The sequence below is a fragment of the Oncorhynchus keta genome, chromosome 25, assembly GCF_023373465.1.
Source record: "Oncorhynchus keta strain PuntledgeMale-10-30-2019 chromosome 25, Oket_V2, whole genome shotgun sequence".
Taxonomy (NCBI): Eukaryota; Metazoa; Chordata; class Actinopteri; order Salmoniformes; family Salmonidae; genus Oncorhynchus; species Oncorhynchus keta.
Genome location: NC_068445.1, coordinates 2,050,493 through 2,073,885, shown reverse-complemented (window position 1 = coordinate 2,073,885; position 23,393 = coordinate 2,050,493). Strand labels below are relative to the sequence as shown.

General features: G+C 43.6%; 1 protein-coding gene across 5 annotated transcripts in view; it reads right to left on the bottom strand.

The window, feature by feature from the left end:
• Nucleotides 1-23,393, bottom strand: part of LOC118358000 (glutamate receptor ionotropic, delta-2) — a 543,733-nt gene that overhangs the window by 56,734 nt on the left and 463,606 nt on the right. For all 5 annotated transcript variants that reach the window (XR_004820395.1, XR_004820396.1, XM_035735345.2 and 2 more), the window contains 2 exons: nucleotides 14,063-14,201; nucleotides 3,636-3,831 (listed from right to left, as the gene is read on the bottom strand). Coding sequence is in view for 3 of the 5 variants with exons in the window: in XM_035735345.2 (XP_035591238.1) it covers nucleotides 3,636-3,831; nucleotides 14,063-14,201 (335 nt within the window). In the remaining 2 variants the exon portion in view is untranslated. The remainder of the gene's footprint in view (nucleotides 1-3,635; nucleotides 3,832-14,062; nucleotides 14,202-23,393) is intronic.

The window sequence follows — 23,393 nt, the reverse complement described above, 5'->3', positions numbered from 1 at the left end:
TTGGGTCATTGTCGTGTTGAAAAACAAATTATAGTCTCACTAAGTGCAAATCAGATGGGATGGCGTATCGCTGCAGAATGCTGTGGGAGCCATGCTGGTTAAGTGTGCCTTGAATTCTAAATAAATTACAGACAGTGTCACCAGCAAAGCACCCCCACACCATCACACCTCCTCCATGCTTCATGGTGGGAACCACCTACTCTGCGTCTCATAAAGACATGGCGGATGGAACCAAAAATCTCACATTTGGACTCATCAGACCAAAGGACAGATTTCTACCGGTCTAATGTCCATTGCTAGTATTTCTTGGACGAAGTAAGTCTCTTCTTCTTAGAAATGGTTTCTTTGCAGCAATTCGACCATGAAGGCCTGATTTACACAGTGTCCTCTGAACTCTGAAAAATGTATTTGGGCTGCAATTTCTGAGGCTGGTAACTAATGAACTTATCCTCTGCAGCAGAAGTAACTCTGGCTCTTCCTTTCCTGTGGCAGTCCTCATGAGAGGCAGTTTCATCATAGCGCTTGATGGTTTTTGTGACAGCGCTTGAACAAACTTTTAATGTTCTTAAAATTTTCCAGATTGTCTGACCTTCATGTCTTAAAGTAATTATGTATTGTCATTTCTCTTTGCTGACCTTATCCACCACCAATGTGTGGCACCCACTTGGGTGATGCACGCCAACCATTTTGTGCCAGAACGCTCACTACACATCAGCTGGCATGATTGGTGGAGAGGTGAGAATGAAGGAGATGATTAGATGGCCATGATAGAATGGGGTCAGGTTGGGAATGTAACCAGGATAACCGTGTTAACACCCCTACTCTTGTGATAAGTGCCATGGGATTTTAAATGACCACAATTAACATCCCATCTGAAAGATGGCACCATATTCTGGCCAATGTCCCCTGCACTGCCCTGGGACATTATCTTAAGAGGAAAGAGTGTCTCCTACATACCCTGCAACACCACTTCCAGCAGCATCTGGTCTCCCATCTAGGAACTGACCAGGACCAACGCTGCTTAGCTTGAGGTAAGCCAGCAGCTGGATGCAGGGTGGAATGCTGCTTGAGGGGAACCTAAAAAAGTATTGATCGTTCTGAGCTTTGACTGAAGTGGCAGCGATTGGTACCCCTAACATTGTCCTTCAGGGTTATGCTATATGTTCCTGATAAAAGAAACGCAGGGGCTCTGACAGGTCATATTATTCTGCTACAATGATTGCAATCTGAAAAGTGTGGGGGAGAAAATCCATACTGCCTGGGACTGTGATTCGGAGGGGTGTATTGACAGTGTGTGGAATATACAACTGTCAACACCCAGCCAACAAAACATGGAGCAGGAGAGAGAGGTAAAATACAAGGTATGGCTGCCGGGTATTATGGCTGTGTTATGGCGGGAAGGTATGGCTGCCGGAGTCACTGGCCCTTCAGACAAAAGATACTGCTTTTCAGAGATACTGCTTCAAAATGTAAAAATATATATATATATTTTTAAAGAAAGAGGAAAAAAACTATTCTAGGTTAGGAGAGAGAAACTTGTCATTGAAAGGGAGAGAGTCAGGGACACCAGTATCCCACTAGAGGGAGACGTTGAGCCTACAGCCCAGTGAGGGGGAGGGTGGGGGAATAAGGGAGAAAAAGGGTGTCAGGTAGAGAGAGCGCAGTGGGTGTGGTGGCCTGCATTAAGCTTCACAGTTGTTGTACTTGTCTGCTACTCTGGGGGTGACACCCCTGTCATGCAATATTTATCTGAGCACCTGGGAGTGCTGATCACCTCAACAAAATGCTGACTAATTCATGAAACCAAACCCACTGATGAGATATTCAGCCCTAATAATCCTCAAGGCAAGGAGATGAAGACTTGAAGTCATACTTCACTCATTTACCATCGCTTTAATTGCTGTGTATGTCCCAAATGGCTCCCTACTCCCCATACTGTATAGTGTACTACTTTAGACCATGGCTCATCAAAAGTAGTGCATTAAATAGGGAATAGGGTACCATTTGGGACACAACGCCTATGTCAGCTCTAATTCAGGAATTAAAACATCAGGGAGGATATACTGTACGTGTATTGAGGCTTACAAATGATGCATTTACGTACCAGTACTAGGCACTTATGGTAGTAAGTAAATATCTAGGGGAATGAGCACTAAACCATGCATACATGTATCTCACAAGAAACATTTAGAGAGCTAGAGTACAGCTCTCTCTCTCTCTCTCTCTCTCTCTCTCTCTCTCTCTCTCTCTCTCTCTCTCTCTCTCTCTCTCTCTCTCTCTCTCTCTCTCTCTCTCTCTCTCTCTCTCTCTCTCTCTCTCTCTCTCTCTCTCTCTCTCTCTCTCTCTCTCTCTCTCTCTCTCTCTGTGTGTGTGTGATTCACATGCTAGTTTTCAGTCTATAGTTGTTGTTTAGAAATGAATGCTTAACAAACTACTGACAATAAGGAACACATTTAAAACACGCCACACGAGTCACCCAGCCAGAGGTGCGGTATATGAAACCCTATGAAACATTCATGACTAGTAAGAGGTCTAGAACACAGCATATTACAGTTTTTCTCAATTGCTAAAACCCAATTTCTGAAACTTTTCTCCATTTCCTGGAAACATTAAACACAAAACCTCATCTTCAAGCACTATTTACATAACCTCTGACTCCTCTTGCAAAATGAAACATTCACCTCAAAACAGTTTTACCTGTGTTCAAAATCAAACACGGCTCTCAAATAATAAACAAAGTGATCAAAATGATATACACTCTCAAGCAGTCAGTAAACAATACACCGAAAAATAGAAAACACATTGTTCAAAACATACAATTCTCAGGGAGAAGTACATTTTTAATCTAAAAAAATATTCATATTTTTCCGTCATTGTCTTTTGATGAACGAAAACATGTTCTATCATAGTAGCTCAAAATTGATCAGAGATTACTACTCTGTTTTGCTCTTTGCAATTTTGTTTTTTGTTCTTCCTCCTCCTTGTATCCCTATTTTTACAGTACTGTACCCTGCATCTCACAAACATGTCCTTTGTCTCTGTTGATACACATTTTCTTGTTCTTTGTTGATATGAACCTGCAACCAGTCAAAATCTATTGAGCAGTTAATAAATGGAAAGCACAATGTTCAGGCCATACAATTTGTCCATTGTACAGTATACAGCCTACAATGCACTGTACTACAGTATCCATTCTCAGACTTTCTCCTTCCCACCTTCAACAACCTGTTTGCTATCTGAACTGGCTTATATTGGTCGTGTCGCATCATTTGAAACAGGTTAAATCCATTTTGAGTGGTTGTGTTCAATCAATGACATATGTTCTCTATTTGTATTTGATTGTTGCCACTTGTGTTTACCAGTATGGATGACATGTGCATTAGAGTGCAGAATGTGTTTTGAGAAGGAGAATGTGTTTAGAGTTTTGCTGAAAAGTCTAAGTGAGATCTGCAAATTGTGTTTTACCATGTGAAACACATACTAAAATGTATGAGCTCACTGTAATGTATGTTGTTTTGGATAAAAGCATCTGCGAAATGGCATAGGCTATGTGAAGTCTGAGGATGCCCTCCTTGGACTCGCCCACTATTGCATGATAATGGAGGTGTTTCGTTTAGTGTAGTATGGCCACCTACCTTGCGGATGCCCTCCTTGGACTCCTCCACGTTGTTGTCGGCCCCTCCGGTGCGGTTGATCATACGCCACATCTGGGAGTACATGGGGTCCCTTTCAAAGGGGTTCATGGCCTTACTGCGCACCTGCTCGTACACAGCCGAGTCCAACACCGTCCCGTAGGGCAACTCTGTCTGCTTGGACAGGTCCTGGAGAGACCTATAGACAAAGACAGTAGGGGGAGGTTAGGGGAAATGTAGTTCAACATGCACAAAGACACAACACGACGATGATGTGGAATGATAGTTAGATACACGTGCAAATAATCACACTCCAAACCCATTCACCTACAGTATGCATAGAGGGACACACGCATGCACACACACACAGAAAAGTACACACACACACACACACACACACACACACACACACACACACACACACACACACACACACACACACACACACACACACACACACACACACACACACACACACACACACACACACACACACACACACACACACACACACACACACACACACATTAGTTAAACAAAGAGTTGTTCTGTCAGCGCTGAGTTAATAACATGAATATAGTTAAGGGTAAGCCAGCCAATCAACTGGCAAGAAGCTCCATGTAGTTCAACTAAAAGGGGAATAATAGAGGACTGAAATAAAATCACTCTCATACCATCACCACCTCCAGGGAAATGAAGGTATTTTAATTACAATGCTACGGTTTGATAAGTTTTCAAACACTCACCATTTATAACTGTAATAGAAAACCATTCCTGGGACTAATTACTGTTTGTTTGTCAAATTGCTTTAACACAAGCTGCCGATGTGACCAGGAGAACAACAATTCCATCGCCGTCAGTATTGTTACACTTCTGTTTACGGACAGATTTAGTCCGTAGAAAGAGAACTCCATCGTGTTATGCCCTTTCGTTTCAATTATTCTAAGTACAATCACACCACGAGTTTACCCGAGAATTCATTAATTGAATATCGTTACATCAGCATACTGTCACCCCCCCGCACTACTCCCCCCTGCTCTCTGCAGCTACTTTCAACCCTCTTTGAGGTTTTAATGAACCTGGCTGCCAAATGTTAATCTTTTATTGCTGTCAATTAATCCTTGCCCTTAATCTTCCCACTTCCCTCTTCCACGTTTCGGCGTGCCCGTGTCTATCATTTGCATTCTCTTTGAAGGGGGAAATTCTCCTTAAATAATGTGTGGGCACATGGGGATATAGGGAGAGTGATGGTGGGGTGGGTGGAGGAGTCGTAGACTAAGCTAGACTATGCTTGTGTCCCAAATGGCAACCTATACCCTATGTAGTGCACCACTTTTGAAAAGGGCCAAGACAACTAACTACCTGTTCAGCAGGGGTGTAGAAATCAAACAGAAAAGAAAAAGGGGAGAAACAGAGAGGGATGAGCCGGGACTTGTTTGTTACACACATTTAATTGCAAAATGCTTTCCATTTCTACAGCGTGCACTAATGAATACACCCCTCTCTCAAACATGTCCCTCACCTTGTGAAGCCTCCATGTGTGATGTGTCCACTGTAGGTTTATTGGTGTTTACTAAGAATACATTGGAATTTGTGTAGCGCTTTTCATGACACTCAAAGACACAATGACAGCCCTTTAAATGTCTAATGTTGTCCCTGACAAAGCAGGTGTTTACCCAATTCCCCAACACACACACGCAGGCACACACACGCGCACACACGCACGCGCGCACACACACATACGCAAACACACACATACCCTCCGTCAATCCACCCCTCCAACCTTATACTCATCCTTCCACTCCATGTCCTCTCGCTCTAAGCGGGTGCCCTCTCCTCTCCTCTCTTTCTTTTTGCTGAACCCAATCCTCAGTCCTCCATCTCTCCTCTTCGATCAATCCGCCCACAATGTCTGCTGACTCCTATCTTTTCACTGTTCACACATTCTGTTCCTACCAGCTCTGCAGCTTCAGCTCCACTCTCCTCCAATCTCCCCCTAAAGGATTCGCAACACTATCTAACAAAAACAATCCTCCACAAAACTCAACCTTGGAGTATTAATACAAAAAAATTGGTCTCTTTTTCTTGTCACTGTGTCAAGCCATTCAGCTTTACTGGCTCAATGACACCGTAGCAGAGCACTATTAAAATGCTATCTATATGACTCTCTCCTTATCTGTAGATAGAAACAGATTGAAATGTGCATAAGGACTGAAGAGGGTAGAGATCCAAGAGATCCACTTTCCAAACTCGCTGCAAGAATGGTAATCAAACTTTTATCAGATTGCAGACCATCTAATTACAAGATCAGAGTTTGTTTCCCTCCCCCATCTCAATTCACATTCCATACATCTTGAGGGTTTCCTGTCTGAGGTAGCACATCCCTCCTCTTTAAAACAACAGGCCCCTGGGTGTAAAGTTTAGGCTCTAATTATTGCAGTAATGATCCCAGAGTCTCTACACATTAAAGATAATACATAGAAATGTATGGAAATCATAATTAGCTGCATAGAAGTAGAACGGAGGCAATTTGAGAAGGACTCATTAATGACATCTCATGCAAAAACAAAACAAAAAAGGCAAAGGCTGGGGCTTTCCCACTCTCTCTCCCTCTCTCTTTCTCTCGCTTTATTTCCCTAACCTTCTTCAGCAAGATGGAGCAGGGAGATGAGATATTCTCGCTGAAGCACAATTAAACTTCTTACTGCTAGGCATTCCGGAATCTGATTTGCCAAATGAGCGGTGGGGATTTAGGCGTGGCACCGTGAGGGGAGCAAACAAATGATGACGACGAGACGAGAAACAGAGACAAGGTTTAAAACATGCAATTTCAATCGGCGTGGTGTGGGATGTGGTGTTGAAGACATTGACGTGGTGTTGTTGAAGGTTCCTAACTGTTGACTCTGGGCCCCTCTACCTGCCACAACTCAGATCTGCTCTAGTCCTCCTTCAGCGTGGGCACAGTGCACAGAGTTTCATCCTCCGAAAACACCATAGAGTCCACCGTGGAGTCCTCGTAAACCAGTTACCCGTTGTGCCCGGGAGAGTGACGTCACCCGCAGGATGATAGATCTGATTTGTGCCACACAGGAAATTAAAAACAGAGGGCCCTCACTGGCCCCTAGAGAGGGGATGTGCCCATGTGGCTTCTTCCCAGACAGACACTCCATCTCTCCAGAAACAGCAGACTGCCTGATTGATACAGAGAGTGCGAGAGAGAGCAGTGAGCAGAGAGAGCAGTGCTACGAATGTATATTCCCATGTGGATTAATTTATACACACTCCGTCAACTGCAGTGTGAGGCAATGGAGGCTCCTCACAGCAGGAAGGGTGGGGACCATTCTCCTCAGTACATTTCATAAAAACAGTGAAAATTTTAAAATTATATCAGTTCTCGATAAAAACGATATACTGTGTATTCACGTCACCAAATAATTGATCAAAACACTGTTTTGCAATGGTCTACAGTAGCCACAACTACACTCTCTGTGGTAGCACCATGGTGTAGCTGGAGGACGAAAAGCTGGAGGACATCTGGCTTCAATACAAAACCTAGAAGGCTCATGGTTCTCATCTCTTCCATAGACTTACACAGTAATTTTGACAACTTCCGGAGGACGTCCTCCAACCTATTAGAGCTCTTGTAGCATAAACTGACATGTTGTCCACCAAATCAATGTATCAGAAAATTAATCTAGTACTGAAAGCATAAGCTACAGCTAGTTAGAACTGCAGTGCATAAAATGTGGTGAGTAGTTGACTCAAAGAGAGAGAAAGACAATAGTTTAACAGTTTTTAACAAATAATATTTTCAAAAAGGAAGGAGAAGCAAGAGAAAGTGAGAGAGTTAGCTATATATTTTTTTCACTTTCACTTACTTAGCTAGCGAATGCAGCTAGCTAGTTTAGCCTACTCAAACAACCGGCTCAAACAGAGAGGGATGCTATGTTAGTTAGATGGTTATGGTTATCAAACACTGGAACTCTTCCAAGTTAAGGTAAGCTTTTGGTTTTATAAATGTATGCCACCGGGGCCCACCAGTGTAACTTAATTTTTTATTTTATTTAACCTTTATTTATACAGGTTTTTCTCATTGAGATAACATCTCTTTTTTAGAGAGACCTGGTCCAATAGCAGCAGGGGGAACAAAGTTTCAGACAAAACAACTTGCATACACTAACACAACATTAAACAAAACTATAGACACACATACAGTACAACAAGTACATATTAAGTTAAAAAAAAAACACAAATGTCTTGACTAAAAAACAGCTGTCCTAAAGACAATTACACTCTTCTATGATATTTACATCGATCAAGTGTTTAAACTCATAAAAAAATTGAAATGTTCAGGAGAGAATTACAGGACCATGGAGCTATTTCTACCATGACCTGTTCTAATTCTTGGTACTGTTAAAAGCAAATGAGAATGGGACCTTAATTGACATTTATTTACCAACATGATTAAAAAAGAACAGAGCTAAAATAACATTTGACCCAGTATGACCTTATAAATCAGTGTATACCAGTGTTAATGCCTATGCAAGGTCAATGACGACCAGCCAACAGCACTGTAGAGATCACAATGATGTGTTAGATGTTTACACTTTAAACCCGAACCCCCATCAGAAACTAACCAGCTAACTTGCTACTAGCTAGTAGTCAGTTAGCTACTGCTAGCGGTCAACACCATTAACTCGGACATCAGCTGGTTTAAATGGTGCCTCTAGAGACAAAACCTCTCTCAGAGTCACTCAATGCCTCGATTTACCTCCACTGTATTCACATCCTACCATACCCTTGTCTGTACATTATGCATTGAATCTATTCTTCCGCGTCCAGAAATCTGATCCTTTTACTCTCTGTTCCGAACTCACTAGTACCTATAGCCTTTAGTTGTACCCTTATCCTACTAATCATCTGTTCCTCTGGTGAGGTAGAGGTTAACCCAGGCCCTGCAGACCCTAGCTCCACTCCCAATCCCCATGTGTTCTCATTTGTAGACTTCTGTAACCGTAAAAGCCTTGGTTTCATGCATGTTAACGTTAGAAGCCTCCTCCCTAAGTTTGTTTTACTCACTGCTTTAGCACACTCTGCCAACCTGGATGTCCGAGCCGTGTCTGAATCCTGGCTTAGGAAGGCCAACAAAAATCCAGAAATGTCCATCCCTAACTATAACATTGACAGGACAGAACTGCCAAAGGGACTGAGTTGCAATCTACTGCTGAGATAGCCTGCAGAGGTCTGTCATACTATCCAGGTCTGTGCCCAAACAATTTGAGCATCTACTTTTAAAAATCAATCTTTCCAGAAACAAGTCTCTCACTGTTGCTGCTTGTTATAGACCCCCTTCAGTCCCCAGCTGTGCCCTGGACGCCATATGTAAATTGATTGCCCCCCATCTATATTCAGAGTTCGTACTGTTAGGTGACCTAAACTGGGACATGCTTAACACCCCGGCCGTCCTACAATCTAAACTATATTCCCTCAATCTCACACAAATGATCAACAAACCTACCAGGTATAACACCAAATCCGTAGCCATGGGCACCTTCTTAGATATCATCCTGACCAACTTGCCCTCTAAATACAACTCTGCTGTCTTCATCCAGGATTTCAGTGATCATTGCCTCATTGCCTGCATGAGTAATGGGTCCGCGGTCAAACGACCACCCCTCATCACTGTCAAACGCTCCCTAAAACACTTCAGTGAGCAGACCTTTCTAATCTAAATGGCCCGTGTATCCTGGAAGAATATTGACCTCATCACGTCAGTAGAGGATGCCTGGTTGCTCTTTAAAAGTGCTTTCCTCACCGTCTTAAATAAGCATGTAGAATGTAAAAAATGTAGAACTAAGAACCCTTGGTTCACTCCAGACTTGACTGCCCTTGACCAGCACAAAAACACCCTGTGGCGTTCTGCATTAACATTGAATAGTCCCCGCAATAGGAAACTTTTCAGGGAAGTCAGGAACCAATATACTCTAGCTTTTTCAAACAGAAATTTGCATCCTGTAGCACTAATTCCAAAAAGTTTTCGGACACAGTAAATTCCTTGGAGAAAAAGAGCACCTCCTCCCAGCTACTCGCTACACTGTGGATAGGAAACACTGTCACCACAGATAAATCTACGATTATCGATAATTTCAATAAGTATTTTTCTACGGCTGGTCTTCAACATCTCAGCAATCCCTGCAGCAACATGCCCAAGCCCCCACCGCTTCTCCTTCACCCACATCCAGATAGCTGATGTTCTGAAAGAGCTGCAAAATCTGGATCCCTACAAATCAGCTGGGCTAGACAATCTGGACCCTCTCTTTCTAAAATTAGCATCTGAAATGGTTGCAACCCCTATTACTAGCATGTTCAACCCCTCTTTCGTATCGTCTGAGATCCCAAAATATTGGAAAGCTGCCCATCCCCCTCTTCAAAGGGGGTGCCACTCTAGACCCAAACTGTTATGGACCATCCTGCCCTGCCTTTCTAAAATCTTCGAAAGCCAAGTGAACAAACAGATAACCGACCATTTCGAAACCCACCGTACCTTCTCCACTATGCAATCTGGTTTCCGAGCTGGTCATGGGTGCACCTTAGCCATGCTCAAGGTCCTAAACGATATCATAACCGCCATCGATAAAAGACAGTACTATGCAGCCATCTTCATCGACCTGGCCAAGGCTTTCGACTCTGTCAATCACCGCATTCTTATCGGCAGACGCAATAGCCTTGGCTTCTCAAATGACTGCCTCGCCTGGTTCACACACTACTTCCAGATAGAGTTCAGTGTGTCAAATCAGAGGGCCTGTTGTCCGGACCTCTGGCAGTCTCTATGGGGGTGCCACAGGGTTCAATTCTCAATTCTGGCTCTTTTCTCTGTATATACAGTTTTAGTCGGTAGTTTACATACACATTAGCCAAATACATTTAAACTCAGTTTTTCACAATTCCTGACATTTAATCCAAGTACAATTGCCCTGTTTTAGGTCAGTTAGGATCACCACTTTATTTTAAGAATGTAAAATGTTTGAATAATTGTAGAGAGAACAATTTATTTCAGCTTTTATTTCTTTCATCACATTCCCAGTGGGTCAGAAGTTTACATAATGCTCAATAAGTATTTTGTAGCATTGCCTTTAAACTGTTAAACTTGGGTCAAACATTTCAGGTAGCTTTCCACAAGCTTCCCACAATAAGTTGGGTGAATTTTGGCCCATTCCTCATGACAGAGCTGGTGTAACTGAGTCAAGTTTGTAGACGTCCTTTTCTATAGGATTGAGGTCAGGGCTTTGTGATGGCCACTCAAATAGCTTGACTTTGTTGTCCTTAAGCCATTTTTCCACAACTTTGGAAGTATGCTTGGGGTCATTGTCCATTTGGAAGACTCATTTGCAACCAAGCTTTAACTTCCTGACTGATGTCTTGAGATGTTGCTTCAATATATCCATATCCTTTTCCTACCTCGTGATGTCATCTATTTTGTGAAGTGCACCAGTCCCTCATGCAGCAAAGCACCCCCAAAACATGATGCTGCCACCCTAGTGCTTCATGGTTGGGATGGTGTTCTTCGGCTTGCAAGCATCCCCCTTTTTCCTCCAAACATAGCGATGGTCATTATGGCCAAACGGTTCTATTTTTGTTTCATCAGACCAGAGGACATTTCTCCAAAAAGTACGATCTTTGTCCCCATGTGCAGTTGAAAACCATAGTCTGTCTTTTTTTATGGCAGTTTTGGAACAGTGGCTTCTTCCTTGCTGAGCGGCCTTTCAGGTTATGTCGATATAGGACTGCTTTTTACTGTGGATATAGATACCTTTGTATCTGTTTCCTTCAGCATCTTCACGAGGTCCTTTGATGTTGTTCTGTGATTGATTTGCACTTTTCGCACCAAACTACGTTCATCTCTAGGAGACAGAACGCGTCTCCTTCCTGAGCGGTATGACGGCTGCATGGTCCCATGGTGTTTATGCTTGTGCACTATTGTTTGTACAGATGAACGTGGTACCTTTTGGAAATTGCTCCCAAGGATGAACCAGAATGATTGTTTTGAGGTCTTGGCTGATTTATTTTTATTTTCCCATGATGTCAAGCAAAGAGGCACTGAATTTGAAGGTAGGCCTTGAAGTACATCCTCAGGTACACCTCCAATTCACTCAAATTATGTCAAGTAGCCTATCAGAAGCTTCTAAAGCCATGACATAATTTTCTGTAATTTTCCAAGCTGTTTAAAGACACAGTCAATTTAGCGTATGTAATCCTTGACTCACTGGAATTGTGATACAATGAATTATAAGTGAAATAATCCGTCTGTAAACAATTGATGGAAAAATAGATGTCCTAACCGACTTGACAAAACTATAGTTTGTTAACAAGAAATTGAAAGTTGAAAAAGGAGTTTTAATGACTCCAACCTAAGTGTATGTAAACTTCCGACTTCGACTGTATCAATGATGCTTCTGGTGATTCTCTGATACACCTCTTCGCAGACGACACCATTCTGTATACATCTGGCCCTTTGGACACTGTGCTAACAAACCACCAAACGAGCTTCAATGCCATACAATACTTCTTCCGCGGCTTCTTAAATGCATGTAAAACTAGTGCATGCTCTTCAACCAATTGCTGCCTGCACCTTCCCGCCCGACTAGCATCACTACTCTGGATGGTTCTGACTTAGAATATGTGGACAACTACAAATACCTAGGTGTCTAGTTTGACTGTAAACTCTCCTTCCAGACTCATATTAAGCATCTCCAATCCAAAAGTAAATCTAGAATCGGCTTCCTATTTCGCAACAAAGCCTCCTTCACTCAAGCTGCCAAACATACCCTCGTAAAACTGACTATCCTACCGATCCTTAAATTCTGTGGTGTCATTTGCAAAATAGCCTCCAACACTCTACTCAGCAAACTGGACGCAGTCTATCACAGTGCCAACCATTTTGTCACCAAAGCCCCATATACTACCCACCACTGCGACCTGTATGCTCTCGTTGGCTGGCCCTCACTACATATTCGTCGCCAAACCCACTGGCTCCAGGTCCACATCTATAAGTCTATGCTAGGTAAAGCCCCGCCTTAACTCAGCTCACTGGTCACCATAGCAGCACCCACCCGTAGCACGCGCTCCAGCAGGTATATTTCACTGGTCATCCCCAAAGCCAACACTTCCTTTGGCCGCCTTTCCTTCCAGTTCTCTGCTGCCAATGACTGGAACGAATTGCAAAAATCACTGAAGGTGGAGTCTTATATCTCCCTCTCCAACTTTAAGCATCAGCTGTCAGAGCAGCTTACCAATCACTGTACCTGTACACAGCCAATCTGTAAATAGCACACCCAACTACCTCATCCCCATATTATTTATCCTTGCTCTTTTGCACCCCAGAATCTCTACTTGCACATCATCATCTGCAAATCTATCACGCCAGTGTTAATGCTAAATTGTAATTATTTTGCCTCTATGGCCTATTTATTGCCGTACCTCCCTAATCTTCTACATTTGCACACACTGCACATAGATTTTTCTATTGTGTTATTGACTATATGTTTGTTTATGTGTAACTCTGTGTTGTTGTTTTTGTCGCACTGCCAGGTCGCTGTTGTAAATGAGAACTTGTTCTCAACTAGCTTACTTGGTTAAATGAAGGTGAAATAAAAAACAAAACAAAAAAAATCCTATAGCCGTTTGCTTTGCAAACTTTATCTCATGTGCTACAGAAACAGCTAACCAAACAACAGTGCTCGGTGCCTGCACACTTTAATTAAAGGATTACTACAATCAAAAATCGACATTTCTCCAATTTTTTCCAGGCCTCCAAAGTGGTCTCCTGATGTGGTTTAAGCATTGTTATATGCTTAACCATGCTCATAAACCAATTATTATCCTCCCTCATCTTAAATGTATGTGTCTGGGTACAGGTAAACCTACTGTACTGTGTCTGTCTTGTGCATCAGTATGTTCTTCCATAATAGTTGCTACAATGAGAACTAGCTAGAAGACACAATGCACACAATTACTGTATGAAAGCCTTGACATAATGTCCTAAGTTGAATGTCAATTTCACAAACATGTACGAATGTACTCTACCGCAAATTCATAACACAATGTCTTTCTAGCATGTGGATTGAATAAACCACACTAATTTGGAACCAATAGTCTAGTCCCAATTAAAAATGTAAAGTATTTCCCCCATTTCATTTTCTCAACCTGGGCCTGTAAACTGTTCCTGGTACAGTCTGACAGGTTTCACTAAAACACGAAGACAGAGGTTTTTGTGGGTGAAGGAAGAAGTTGCCCCTAGAAGCTGATCTTGGGTCCGTTTTTAAATTGTCCCCACTAATGGTTAAGGTTAGGATTGGGGGAGGGAATGCTGATCCTAGATGTGTACCGAGGGGAAACTTCACCCTGAGCGGTGGTGTGTGTCAGTTACTTACTGGATGGAGTTCTCGATACGGCTGATGGTGAGGAAGGCAGCCAGGTTGGCCGTGTAGGAGGAGAGGACGATCAAAGCAAAGAGCCACCATACCCCCATCATCATCCTCGTGGCCAGGGTGGTATACGGAACCTCACCACCTGATAACAAGACCAGGACGAGAGACAGAATACAAATGGCAGTCAAATGGCAGGTATGGTTGTGCATGAGAAAAGAAAATCATTTCTCAGAGGACACCTCATTTGTGATGTCAGGTATACCGATTTCCACACGCGACGACATATTACGACCCACAAAGGCAGGCTTTCCAGTGCAACTCGACAATATGATGTTGTTTTCTTCCATTTTTTTTGCATTTTCATAAAGAGATAAATGTATGCTCTATGTAGAGTGTGTATTTCCCCAGACAGGCCAGTCAGGACTAAGGCACATCTGTTTGTTCTCTGTATTAATGCAAAACCTTTACTTTGCACTGCAGAGGGGAGGGAGAGGGGAGCCTCTTCCAGGGAAAGACAACCATAGCTCCATGATGGATCTGTAGAGCTTCAGCCTCACCTTCATTGAAGCCTGTTACAAATGTGCCTAATTTATCCTTGTAGCTCGCAGATCATTGTGCTCGCATGTGGAATAAGTGCCAGTCATTTCAATCTCTTCAGCAAAGACTCAATAAAATATCTGACACCCATTCTATCCAGTGCTGCCCTCTGGGTTAATCTGTCTTATGAATTCAATTTCCAGTTGACATGAGCTCATATGGCCTGAATGCTATTTGTGTTCTGTTAACATGTTGTAGCTATTGTAGAGTAGTTTGAATATTCTTATGTGCTTTGACTGTATGTTAGGCTTTCATAAAACACATATGATAAGTAGGCTATAATGTTGTACAGGTAACTGCCAAAATATTGGAAACACTAAGTGCTTCCGCTCAGCGTATGTGGGAACTCCTTCAAGACTGTTGGAAAAGCATTCCAGGTGAAGCTGGTTGTGGCTACTTTGAAGAGTCTCAAATATAAAATATATTTTGATTTGTTTAACACTTTTTTTTGGTTACTACATGATTCTGATGCTTGTCTGATTGGTTGATGATTGAACTTGACCTTGAGCTTTTTCTAGTGTTCACAAGTATGGCCTCTCAGAGTCCTCTGAATGTACACATTGTCATGAATTTCACTTGTGATTTCAACGTGAATGTATTATTGTTAATGTATTGTGATATCCATGTATTTCTGTTTCATTGTCTGCCATGTGAATATCAGTAAAAAAAAACATTTTGGAGGGACACAACATGATACATATTATGGACCCCATCCATAATTTCTGACATAAAATAAAGGAATCGTGAACCATATCTAGACAGTAACATATAGTATTAAGATATCCGGTAGGGGCAGTCACATTAGGAAAAAGGGGTGTAAAATAGATCTGCTACAGTCCGCGTTTTGATTGTGAAAGTATTCTGAGTGGTCCCGACCTGGGACGTCATCCGACAGAACTTCAGAATAGGTGGTTTCTGCTGCTCAAATTTATACATAACAATGTGTGATGCATGTAATATTGTCCAAAATACAATTTCCACTAGAACATTGATTGCCATGTTGAGTTTTGTAAACAAAGTGCCTGTTGAGGTACAGTTGACCTAGCCGGGCTGTTGGGTCCAAATGTGACAGTAGAAAGGACGATGTTCTACGTAGAGAATGCATGTGAATGTAATCCCTCTGGATCATAACGGTCTCACGTGAAAGCCCTTAATGCTCACATGGCCAAAGAGTGCAGATATGCTTGTCCATTACATCTGAATAACACCGAGACGATTCAGACGGACAGCACAAGAGAGAGAGGGAGACTATTCGGTGGAATCTCAGCGTGAGTGAGAAAAGCTCTCCCCTGAACTTAAGGCCTGCCATGGCGAGAGAGAGAGAGAGATTGCTACGGGAGGATGTAGTTGAAGCTGATTGCAATCCCATTTTCTCGGCTGTAGGATGTTGATCTTTAGAGAATGAGCCAGAGTGTAATGCAACTATTATTAGGGAGCCCTGCGACTTGGTTCAAAGCCACCCTGCTATGCACATCGAATCAGCTTCACCATTTTGACCAGTTTCTCCTTGCCTGCCTTTGATTTCCAGCCAGGCTAGGGGCAGCATACTGCTACCGCTACTCCACCCAGCTCACTCTTTCTCTCCATTCCACCCTCCTTTGTTTAATTCCTTTGCAAACATACTTATACTGTACATGCACATACATTCACACAAATCATTCTGTAAGCAGCACCACGTTTCTAATCCACAAATGCATTTAGACAAGGAGAGTGTGGGTGGAAGATAAGACGAGAGATAAAGGGGGAGGATGGGGTGAGAGAGAGAATGAGTGAGAAAGAGAGACTGCTGCAGGTCCATCTAGGAAAATAGCAAGAACACATGGATTGATTTGTTAAACTCAGCTCCAAACCTAATACACAGCGAAGACAGTGATCAAAGTCATGCCCCCAAGGCTTCAAAATGTTTGCCCAGAGTGAGTTTGTTTTCAGGCAACCTCGGTCCACAGGGCTAGCTTTGAAAATATTTTCCCACAGCCACAAGTGAGTCCAAGGTCGGAGAATGGCTGTTTTTGACTGTCAGCTGATCAGTCTGCCAGTCAAGGAGTCCGCATCCCACTAAAAAGGGCCCTTAAAGTTCCGCCAGGCAGTCCTGCCAGTGCAGGCAGGACACTCAGTCCAAAGTGGATTTCCAATCAAAGAGAAAAAGCCATGAAACACTGTCAAGAACCCTTCACGGCTGTTGGAATACTTGTACATTTCTCTAAGGGCAACCGGAGAGGCTATTCTGCTCCTAACTCTCTCAGGGAGGGGAAGAAAATGCCAATCAGTCCAAGGTCAGTGAGCCGACCGACGTAGAGCCTGCTGCTGCCTAACTGGCTGAGCACGGCCTCTCAACACCACTACCGCTACTGTTACCTTAGTAGTCGTGTTGTCTGGGACTGGAACAGACTAACACTACCTCAGTAGTCATGTTGTCTGAAACACCAGACTAACACTACCTTAGTAGTCATGTTGTCTGAAACACCAGACTAACACTACCTCAGTAGTCATGCTGTCTGAAACACCAGACTAACACTACCTCAGTAGTCATGTTATCTGAAACACCCAACTAACACTACCTTAGTAGTCATACTCTTTGGGACACTACTTTAGAACCCTGCCCCCCTTCAACATTGGTGCATGCTCAGCCCCCTCCTGTACTCCCTGTTCTCCCTTGACTGAGTGGCCACGCACATCACCAACTCAAGTTTTCAGATGACACAACAGTGGTAGGCCTGATTACCAAAAACGACGAGACAGCATACAGGGAAGAGATGAGGGCCCTGGAAGAGTGGTGCCAGGAAAATAACCTCTCCCTCAACGTCAACAAAACAAAAGAGCTGATTGTGAACTTCAGGAGACAGCAGAGGGAGCACGCCCCCATCCATATCGACGGGGCCGCAGTGGAGAGGGTGAAAAGCTTCAAGTTTGTCGGCGTACACATCACTGACAAATGGTCAACACAGACAGTTTGGTGAAGAAGACGCAACAGGGCCTCTTCAAACTCAGGAGGCTGAAGAAATTTGGCTTGGCCCCCCCGAGTCATGGCCTGTTCAGCCCGCTACCATCTAGAAGGCGTAGAGACAGTAGGGTGCATCAAGGATGAGACCGAGAGATTGATAAACTACTCTAACCGGCCCCCGCCCAGTACCCTGCCCTGAAATTTAGTCCCTTTCACTAGCCGGCTACCACCAGGTACTCAACCGTGCATCGGACTGCTGCCCTATGAACATAGTCATTGAACACTGGTCACTTTAATAACGTTTGTATACTATTAAACCTACTTCATATGTACTGTACAGTACCAGTCAAAGGTTTGGACACACCTACTCATTCGGCAATTTTCTACATTGTAAAAATAAACGCGAAGACATCAAAACTATGAAATAACATATATGGAATCATGTGGTAACCAAAAAAGTGTTAAACAAATCAAAATATATTATATAATTGAGATTCTTCAAACTAGCCACCCTTTGCCTTGATGACAGCTTTGCACATGCTTGGAATTCTCTCCACCAGCTTCATGAGGTAGTGGAATGCACTTCAATTAACAGGTGTGCCTTGTTAGAAGTTAATTTGTGGAATTTATTTCCTTCTTAATGCATTGGAGCCAATTAAACGCATTATGGTTCCCACCGTGAAGCATGGAGGAGGAGGTGTGATGGTGTGGGTGTGCTTTGCTGGTGACACAGTCAGTGATGTATTTAAAATTCAAGGCACACTTAACCAGCATTGCTACCACAGCATTCTGCAGCGAGACGCCATCACATCTGGTTTGCGCTTAGTGGGAATATAATTTGTTTTTCAACAGGACAATGACACAAAACACACCTCCAGGCTGTGTAAGGGCGATTTGATCAAGAATAAGAGTGATGGAGTGCTGCATCAAATGACCCAATTGAAATGGTTTGGGATGAGATGGACCGCAGAGTGAAAGAAAAGCAGCTAACAAGAGCTCAGCATTTGTGGGAACTTCTTCAAGACTGGAAAAGTATTCCTCATGAAGCTTGTTGAGAAAATGCCAAGAGTGTGCAAAGCTGTCATAAAGGCAAAGGGGTGGATACTTTTTAGCTACTTTGTTTAACACTTTTTTGGTTATGACATGATTCCATGTGTGTCATTTCATAGTTTTGGTTTCTTCACTATCATTCTATAATGTAGAACATAGTAAAAATAAAGAAAAGCCCTTGACTGAGTAGCTGTGTCCAAACTTTTCACCAGTACTGTGTATACTGTATTCTTGTAAGGACCGACACTGGAATCGAGAAGCAGGTATGTTGAGTGAAACATTTAATGAGGGACAGACAAAGAACAAGCCACGAACAGCATCAGCACACGGGTACACAATGACAAACAACAATCAGTACAGCAGCGGGCAACAGAGCTGGGGAACTGACAAATATAGGAGAGGTAATAAACAGGTGATTGAGTACAGGTGAGTCCAATAATTTGCTGATGCGCGTGACGAGGGAAGGCAGGTGTACGTAATGATGGTGGCAGGGGTGCGGAATGCTGGGGAGCCTGGCGACTTTGAGTGCCAGGGAGGGAGAGCGGAAGCAGATGTGACAGTACCCCACAACCACCCTCTAGGGGTGCCACTCGGCGTCCCAACCTGGGAAAGCCTGACGGGCTGGCCAAAGCGTGGGAGCCTCAACCCGGCTGAGGCATAGCAGCCTGTCTCTCCGGCTGTGGCGTGAAAGCCTGTCGATTCCGCTGAGGCGTGGGAGCCCTATGATCTGGCTGAGGCATAGCAGCCTGACAAGCCGGCTGGGCGTAAAAACCTGACGATCCGGCTGATGCCTGACATGGGATGGGCACCTTCCGAGCCAACCTGGGACAAGAAACCTCTCGAGCCAGCTAGGGTGTGACAGCCCGATGAGCTGGCTTTAGGCACCCCAGGATCCATCGGCAGTGGCCGCCGGACCGGATGTCACCACCAACTGGAAAGCCAGCACTCTCTGATGCTTCATTTGATGGCTGCTGTATTCTGTAAGGAACGATGCTGGAGTCGAGAAGCAGGTACAGGGAGTAGAACATTTATTTAATGAGGGACAGACAAAGAACAAATCAGGAACAGAGTCAGCACATGGGTACACAATGACAAACGACAATCAGTGCAACAGCGGGGAACACAGCTGGGGAACTGACAAATATATGGGAGGTAATAAACAGGTGACTGAGTCTAGGTGAGTCCAATAATTTACAGATGCGCGTAACGAGGGAAGGCAGGTGTGCGTAATGATGGTGGCAGGGGTGCGGAATGTTTGGGAGCCTGGTGCCTTCGGGCGCTAGGGAGGGAGAGCGGGAGTAGTGACAATTTTAGTCAATATAACTATTGCTGTACACACCTTTTCTATTCATATACTGTCCATAATGTCTATACAAACCATCATATACAGTACATACAGTGTTTTCGGAAGGTATTCACAACACTTCCCTTTTTCTCATTTTGTTACATTACAGCCTTATTCTAAAATTGATAAAATAAACTGTTTTTTAGAAATGTTTGCTAATATATATTTACATAAAAAAAACAGGAATACCTTACTTACTTACTCACACCATTTGGCAAAGAGACTCGAAATTGAGCTCAGGCGCATCCTGTTTCCATTGATCATCTTTGAGTCGGAGACCAACTGTGGAAAATTCAATTGATTGGACATGATTTGGAAAGGCACACACCTGTCTAAAAAAGGTCCCAAGCCATGCCATGAGGAATTGTCAGTAGAGCTCCGAGACAGGATTGTGTCGAGCCATAGATCTGGGGAACGGTACCAAAACATTTCTGCAGCATTGAAGGTCCCCAAGAACACAGTGGCATCTATCATTTTTAAATGGAAGAAGTTTGGAACCACCAAGACTCTTCCCAGAGATGGCCGAGTTTTCTAAAAGACACCATGAGAAACAAGATTCTCTCATCTGATCAAACCAAAATAGAACTCTTTGGCCTGAATGGCAAGCGTGAAGTCTGGAGGAAACCTGGCACCATCCCTACGGTGAAACATGGTGGTGGCAGGTTCATGCTATGGGGATATTTTTCAGCGGCAGGGACTGGGAGACTAGTCAGGATTGAGGGAAAGATAAATGGAGCAAAGTACAGAGAGATCCTTGATGATAACCTGCCCCGAGCGCTCAGGACCACAGACCACAGGTTAATGACCTTAAGCAAATCAAATCAAATTGTATTTGTCACATGCGCAGAATACAATGAAATGCTTACTTACAAGCCCTTAAAACAACAATGCAGTTTTAAGAAAAAATGTGTGTTATGATAATATTTACTAAATAAACTGAAAAAATACATTAAAATTCTAATTAAAGAAACAAGAAAAGAGAAAATTAACAAATAATTAAAGAGCAACAATAAAATAACAGTAACAAGGCTATATGCAAGGGGTACCGGTACAGAGTCAATGTGTGGCGGCACAGGTTAATTGAGGTAATTAATGTAATATGTAGATGGAGTTAAAGTGACTATGCATAGATAATAAACAGAGAGTAGCAGCAGTGTAAAATGTGCGTGTGGGGGGGGGGGGTCAGTGCAAATAGTCCGGGTAGCCATTTGGTTAGCTGTTCAGGAGTCTTATGGCTTAAGGATAGAAGCTGTTAAGAAGCCTTTTGAACATAGACTTGGCGCTCCGTTTACCTCTTGCCGTGCGGTAGCAAAGATAACATTCTATGACTAGGGTGACTGCACTCTTTGGCAATTTTTAGGGCTTTCCTCTGACACCGCCTGGTATCGAGGTCCTGGATGGTATAGAGGTCCTGGGTGGCAGAAAGCTTGGCCCTGGTGATGTACAGTACTGGGCCGTACGCACTACCCTCTGTAGTGTCTTGCGGTCGGAGGCCAAGCAGTTGCCATACCAGGCAGTGATGCAACCAGTCAGGATGCTCTCGATGGTGCAACTGTAGAACATTTTGAGGATCTGAGGCCCATGCCAAATATTTTCAGTCTCCTGAGGGGGAATAGGCGTTGTTGTGCCCTCTTCAGGATTGTCTTGGTGTGCTTGGACCATGTTAGTTTGTTGGTGAACCTTGACAGTTCGTTGGTGATGTTGACACAAAGGAACTTAAAGCTCTCATCTTTCTCCACTACAGCCCTGTTCATGAGAATGGTGGCTTGCTCAGCCCTCCTTTTCTTGTAGTCCACGATCATCTCCTTTGTCTTAATCACGTTGGCACTAAGAGACCTGGAGGTCTCTTCGTTGTCGGTGATCGGGCCTACCACTGTTGCGTCGTTGGAAAACTGATGGTATTGGAGTCGTTCTTGGCCATGCAGTCATCGGTGAACAGGGAGTACAGGAGGGGACTTGTTGTTGAGGGGCCCCCTTGTTGAGGATCAGCGAGGCAGATGTGTTGTTACCTACCCTTACCACCTGGGGGCGGCCAGTCAGGAAGTCCGGGATCCAGTTGCAGAGGGATGTGTTTAGTCCCAGGGTCCTTAGCTTAGTGATGAGCTTTGAGGGCACTATGGTTAATGCTGAGCTGTAGTCAATAAATAGCATTCTCATGTAGGTGTTCATTTTGTCCAGGTGGCAAAGGGCAGTGTAGAGTGCAAAAGACATTGCGTCATCTGATTTTGGCTTAGCGATGCTAATCTTCTCAATTAAATGTTAACTAGCTACAAAGTAGCCTATGCTTACCTACATGGCAGAATGACATCATGATTATTTGCATCAATACTGTAGCCATTTGTTTTGCAAACTTCATCTCATGTGCTACAGAAACAGCTAACCAAACAACAGTGCTAGGCGCCTGCAAATCAAATCAAGTCAAATCAAAGTTGATTTCTCACGTGCACTGAATACAACAGGTGTAGACCGTACAGTGAAACGCTTACTTACAGGCTCTAACCAATGGTGTGGGAAAAAAAGGTATGTGTGTGTTTGTGTAGGTAAGTAAGGAATAAAACAACAGTAAAAAGACATTTGAAAGAAGAGTAGCAAGGCTATATACAGACACCTGTTAGTCAGGTTTATTGAGGTAGTATGTACATGTAGGTATCATTAAAGTGACTATGCATATATGATGAACAGAGAGTAGCAGAACTGTAAAAAGAGGGGTTGGCGGGTGGTGGGACACAATGCAGATAGCCCGGTTAGCCAATGGGCAGGAGCACTGGTTGGTCAGGCCAATTTAGGTAGTACGTACATGAATGTAAAGTTAAAGTGACTATGCATATATGATAAACAGAAAGTAGCAGCACTGTAAAAGAGGGGTGGGGGGGGCACACAATGCAAATAGTCCACGTAACCATTTGGTTAACTGTTCAGGAGTCTTATGGCTTGGGGGTAAAAACGGTTGAAAAGCCTTTTTGTCCTAGACTTGGCACTCCGGTATCGCTTGCCATGCAGTAGTAGAGAGAACAGTCTATGACTGGGGTGGCTGGGGTCTTTGACCATTTTTAGGGCCTTCCTCTGACACCGCCTGGTGTAGAGGTCCTGGATGGCAGGCAGCTTTGCCCCAGTGATGTACTGGGCCATACACACTACCCTCTGAAGTGCCTTGCGGTCGGAGGCCGAACAATTGCCGTACCAGGCAGTGATGCAACCGGTCAGGATGCTCTCGATGTTGCAGCTGTAGAACCTTTTGAGGATCTCAGGACCTATGCCAAATCTTTTTAATTTCCTGAGGGGGAATAGGCTTTGTTGTGCCCTCTTCACAACTGTCTTGGTGTGTTTGGACCAATCTAGTTTGTTGTTGATGTGGACACCAAGGAATTTGAAGCTCTCAACCTGCTCCACTACAGCCCCGT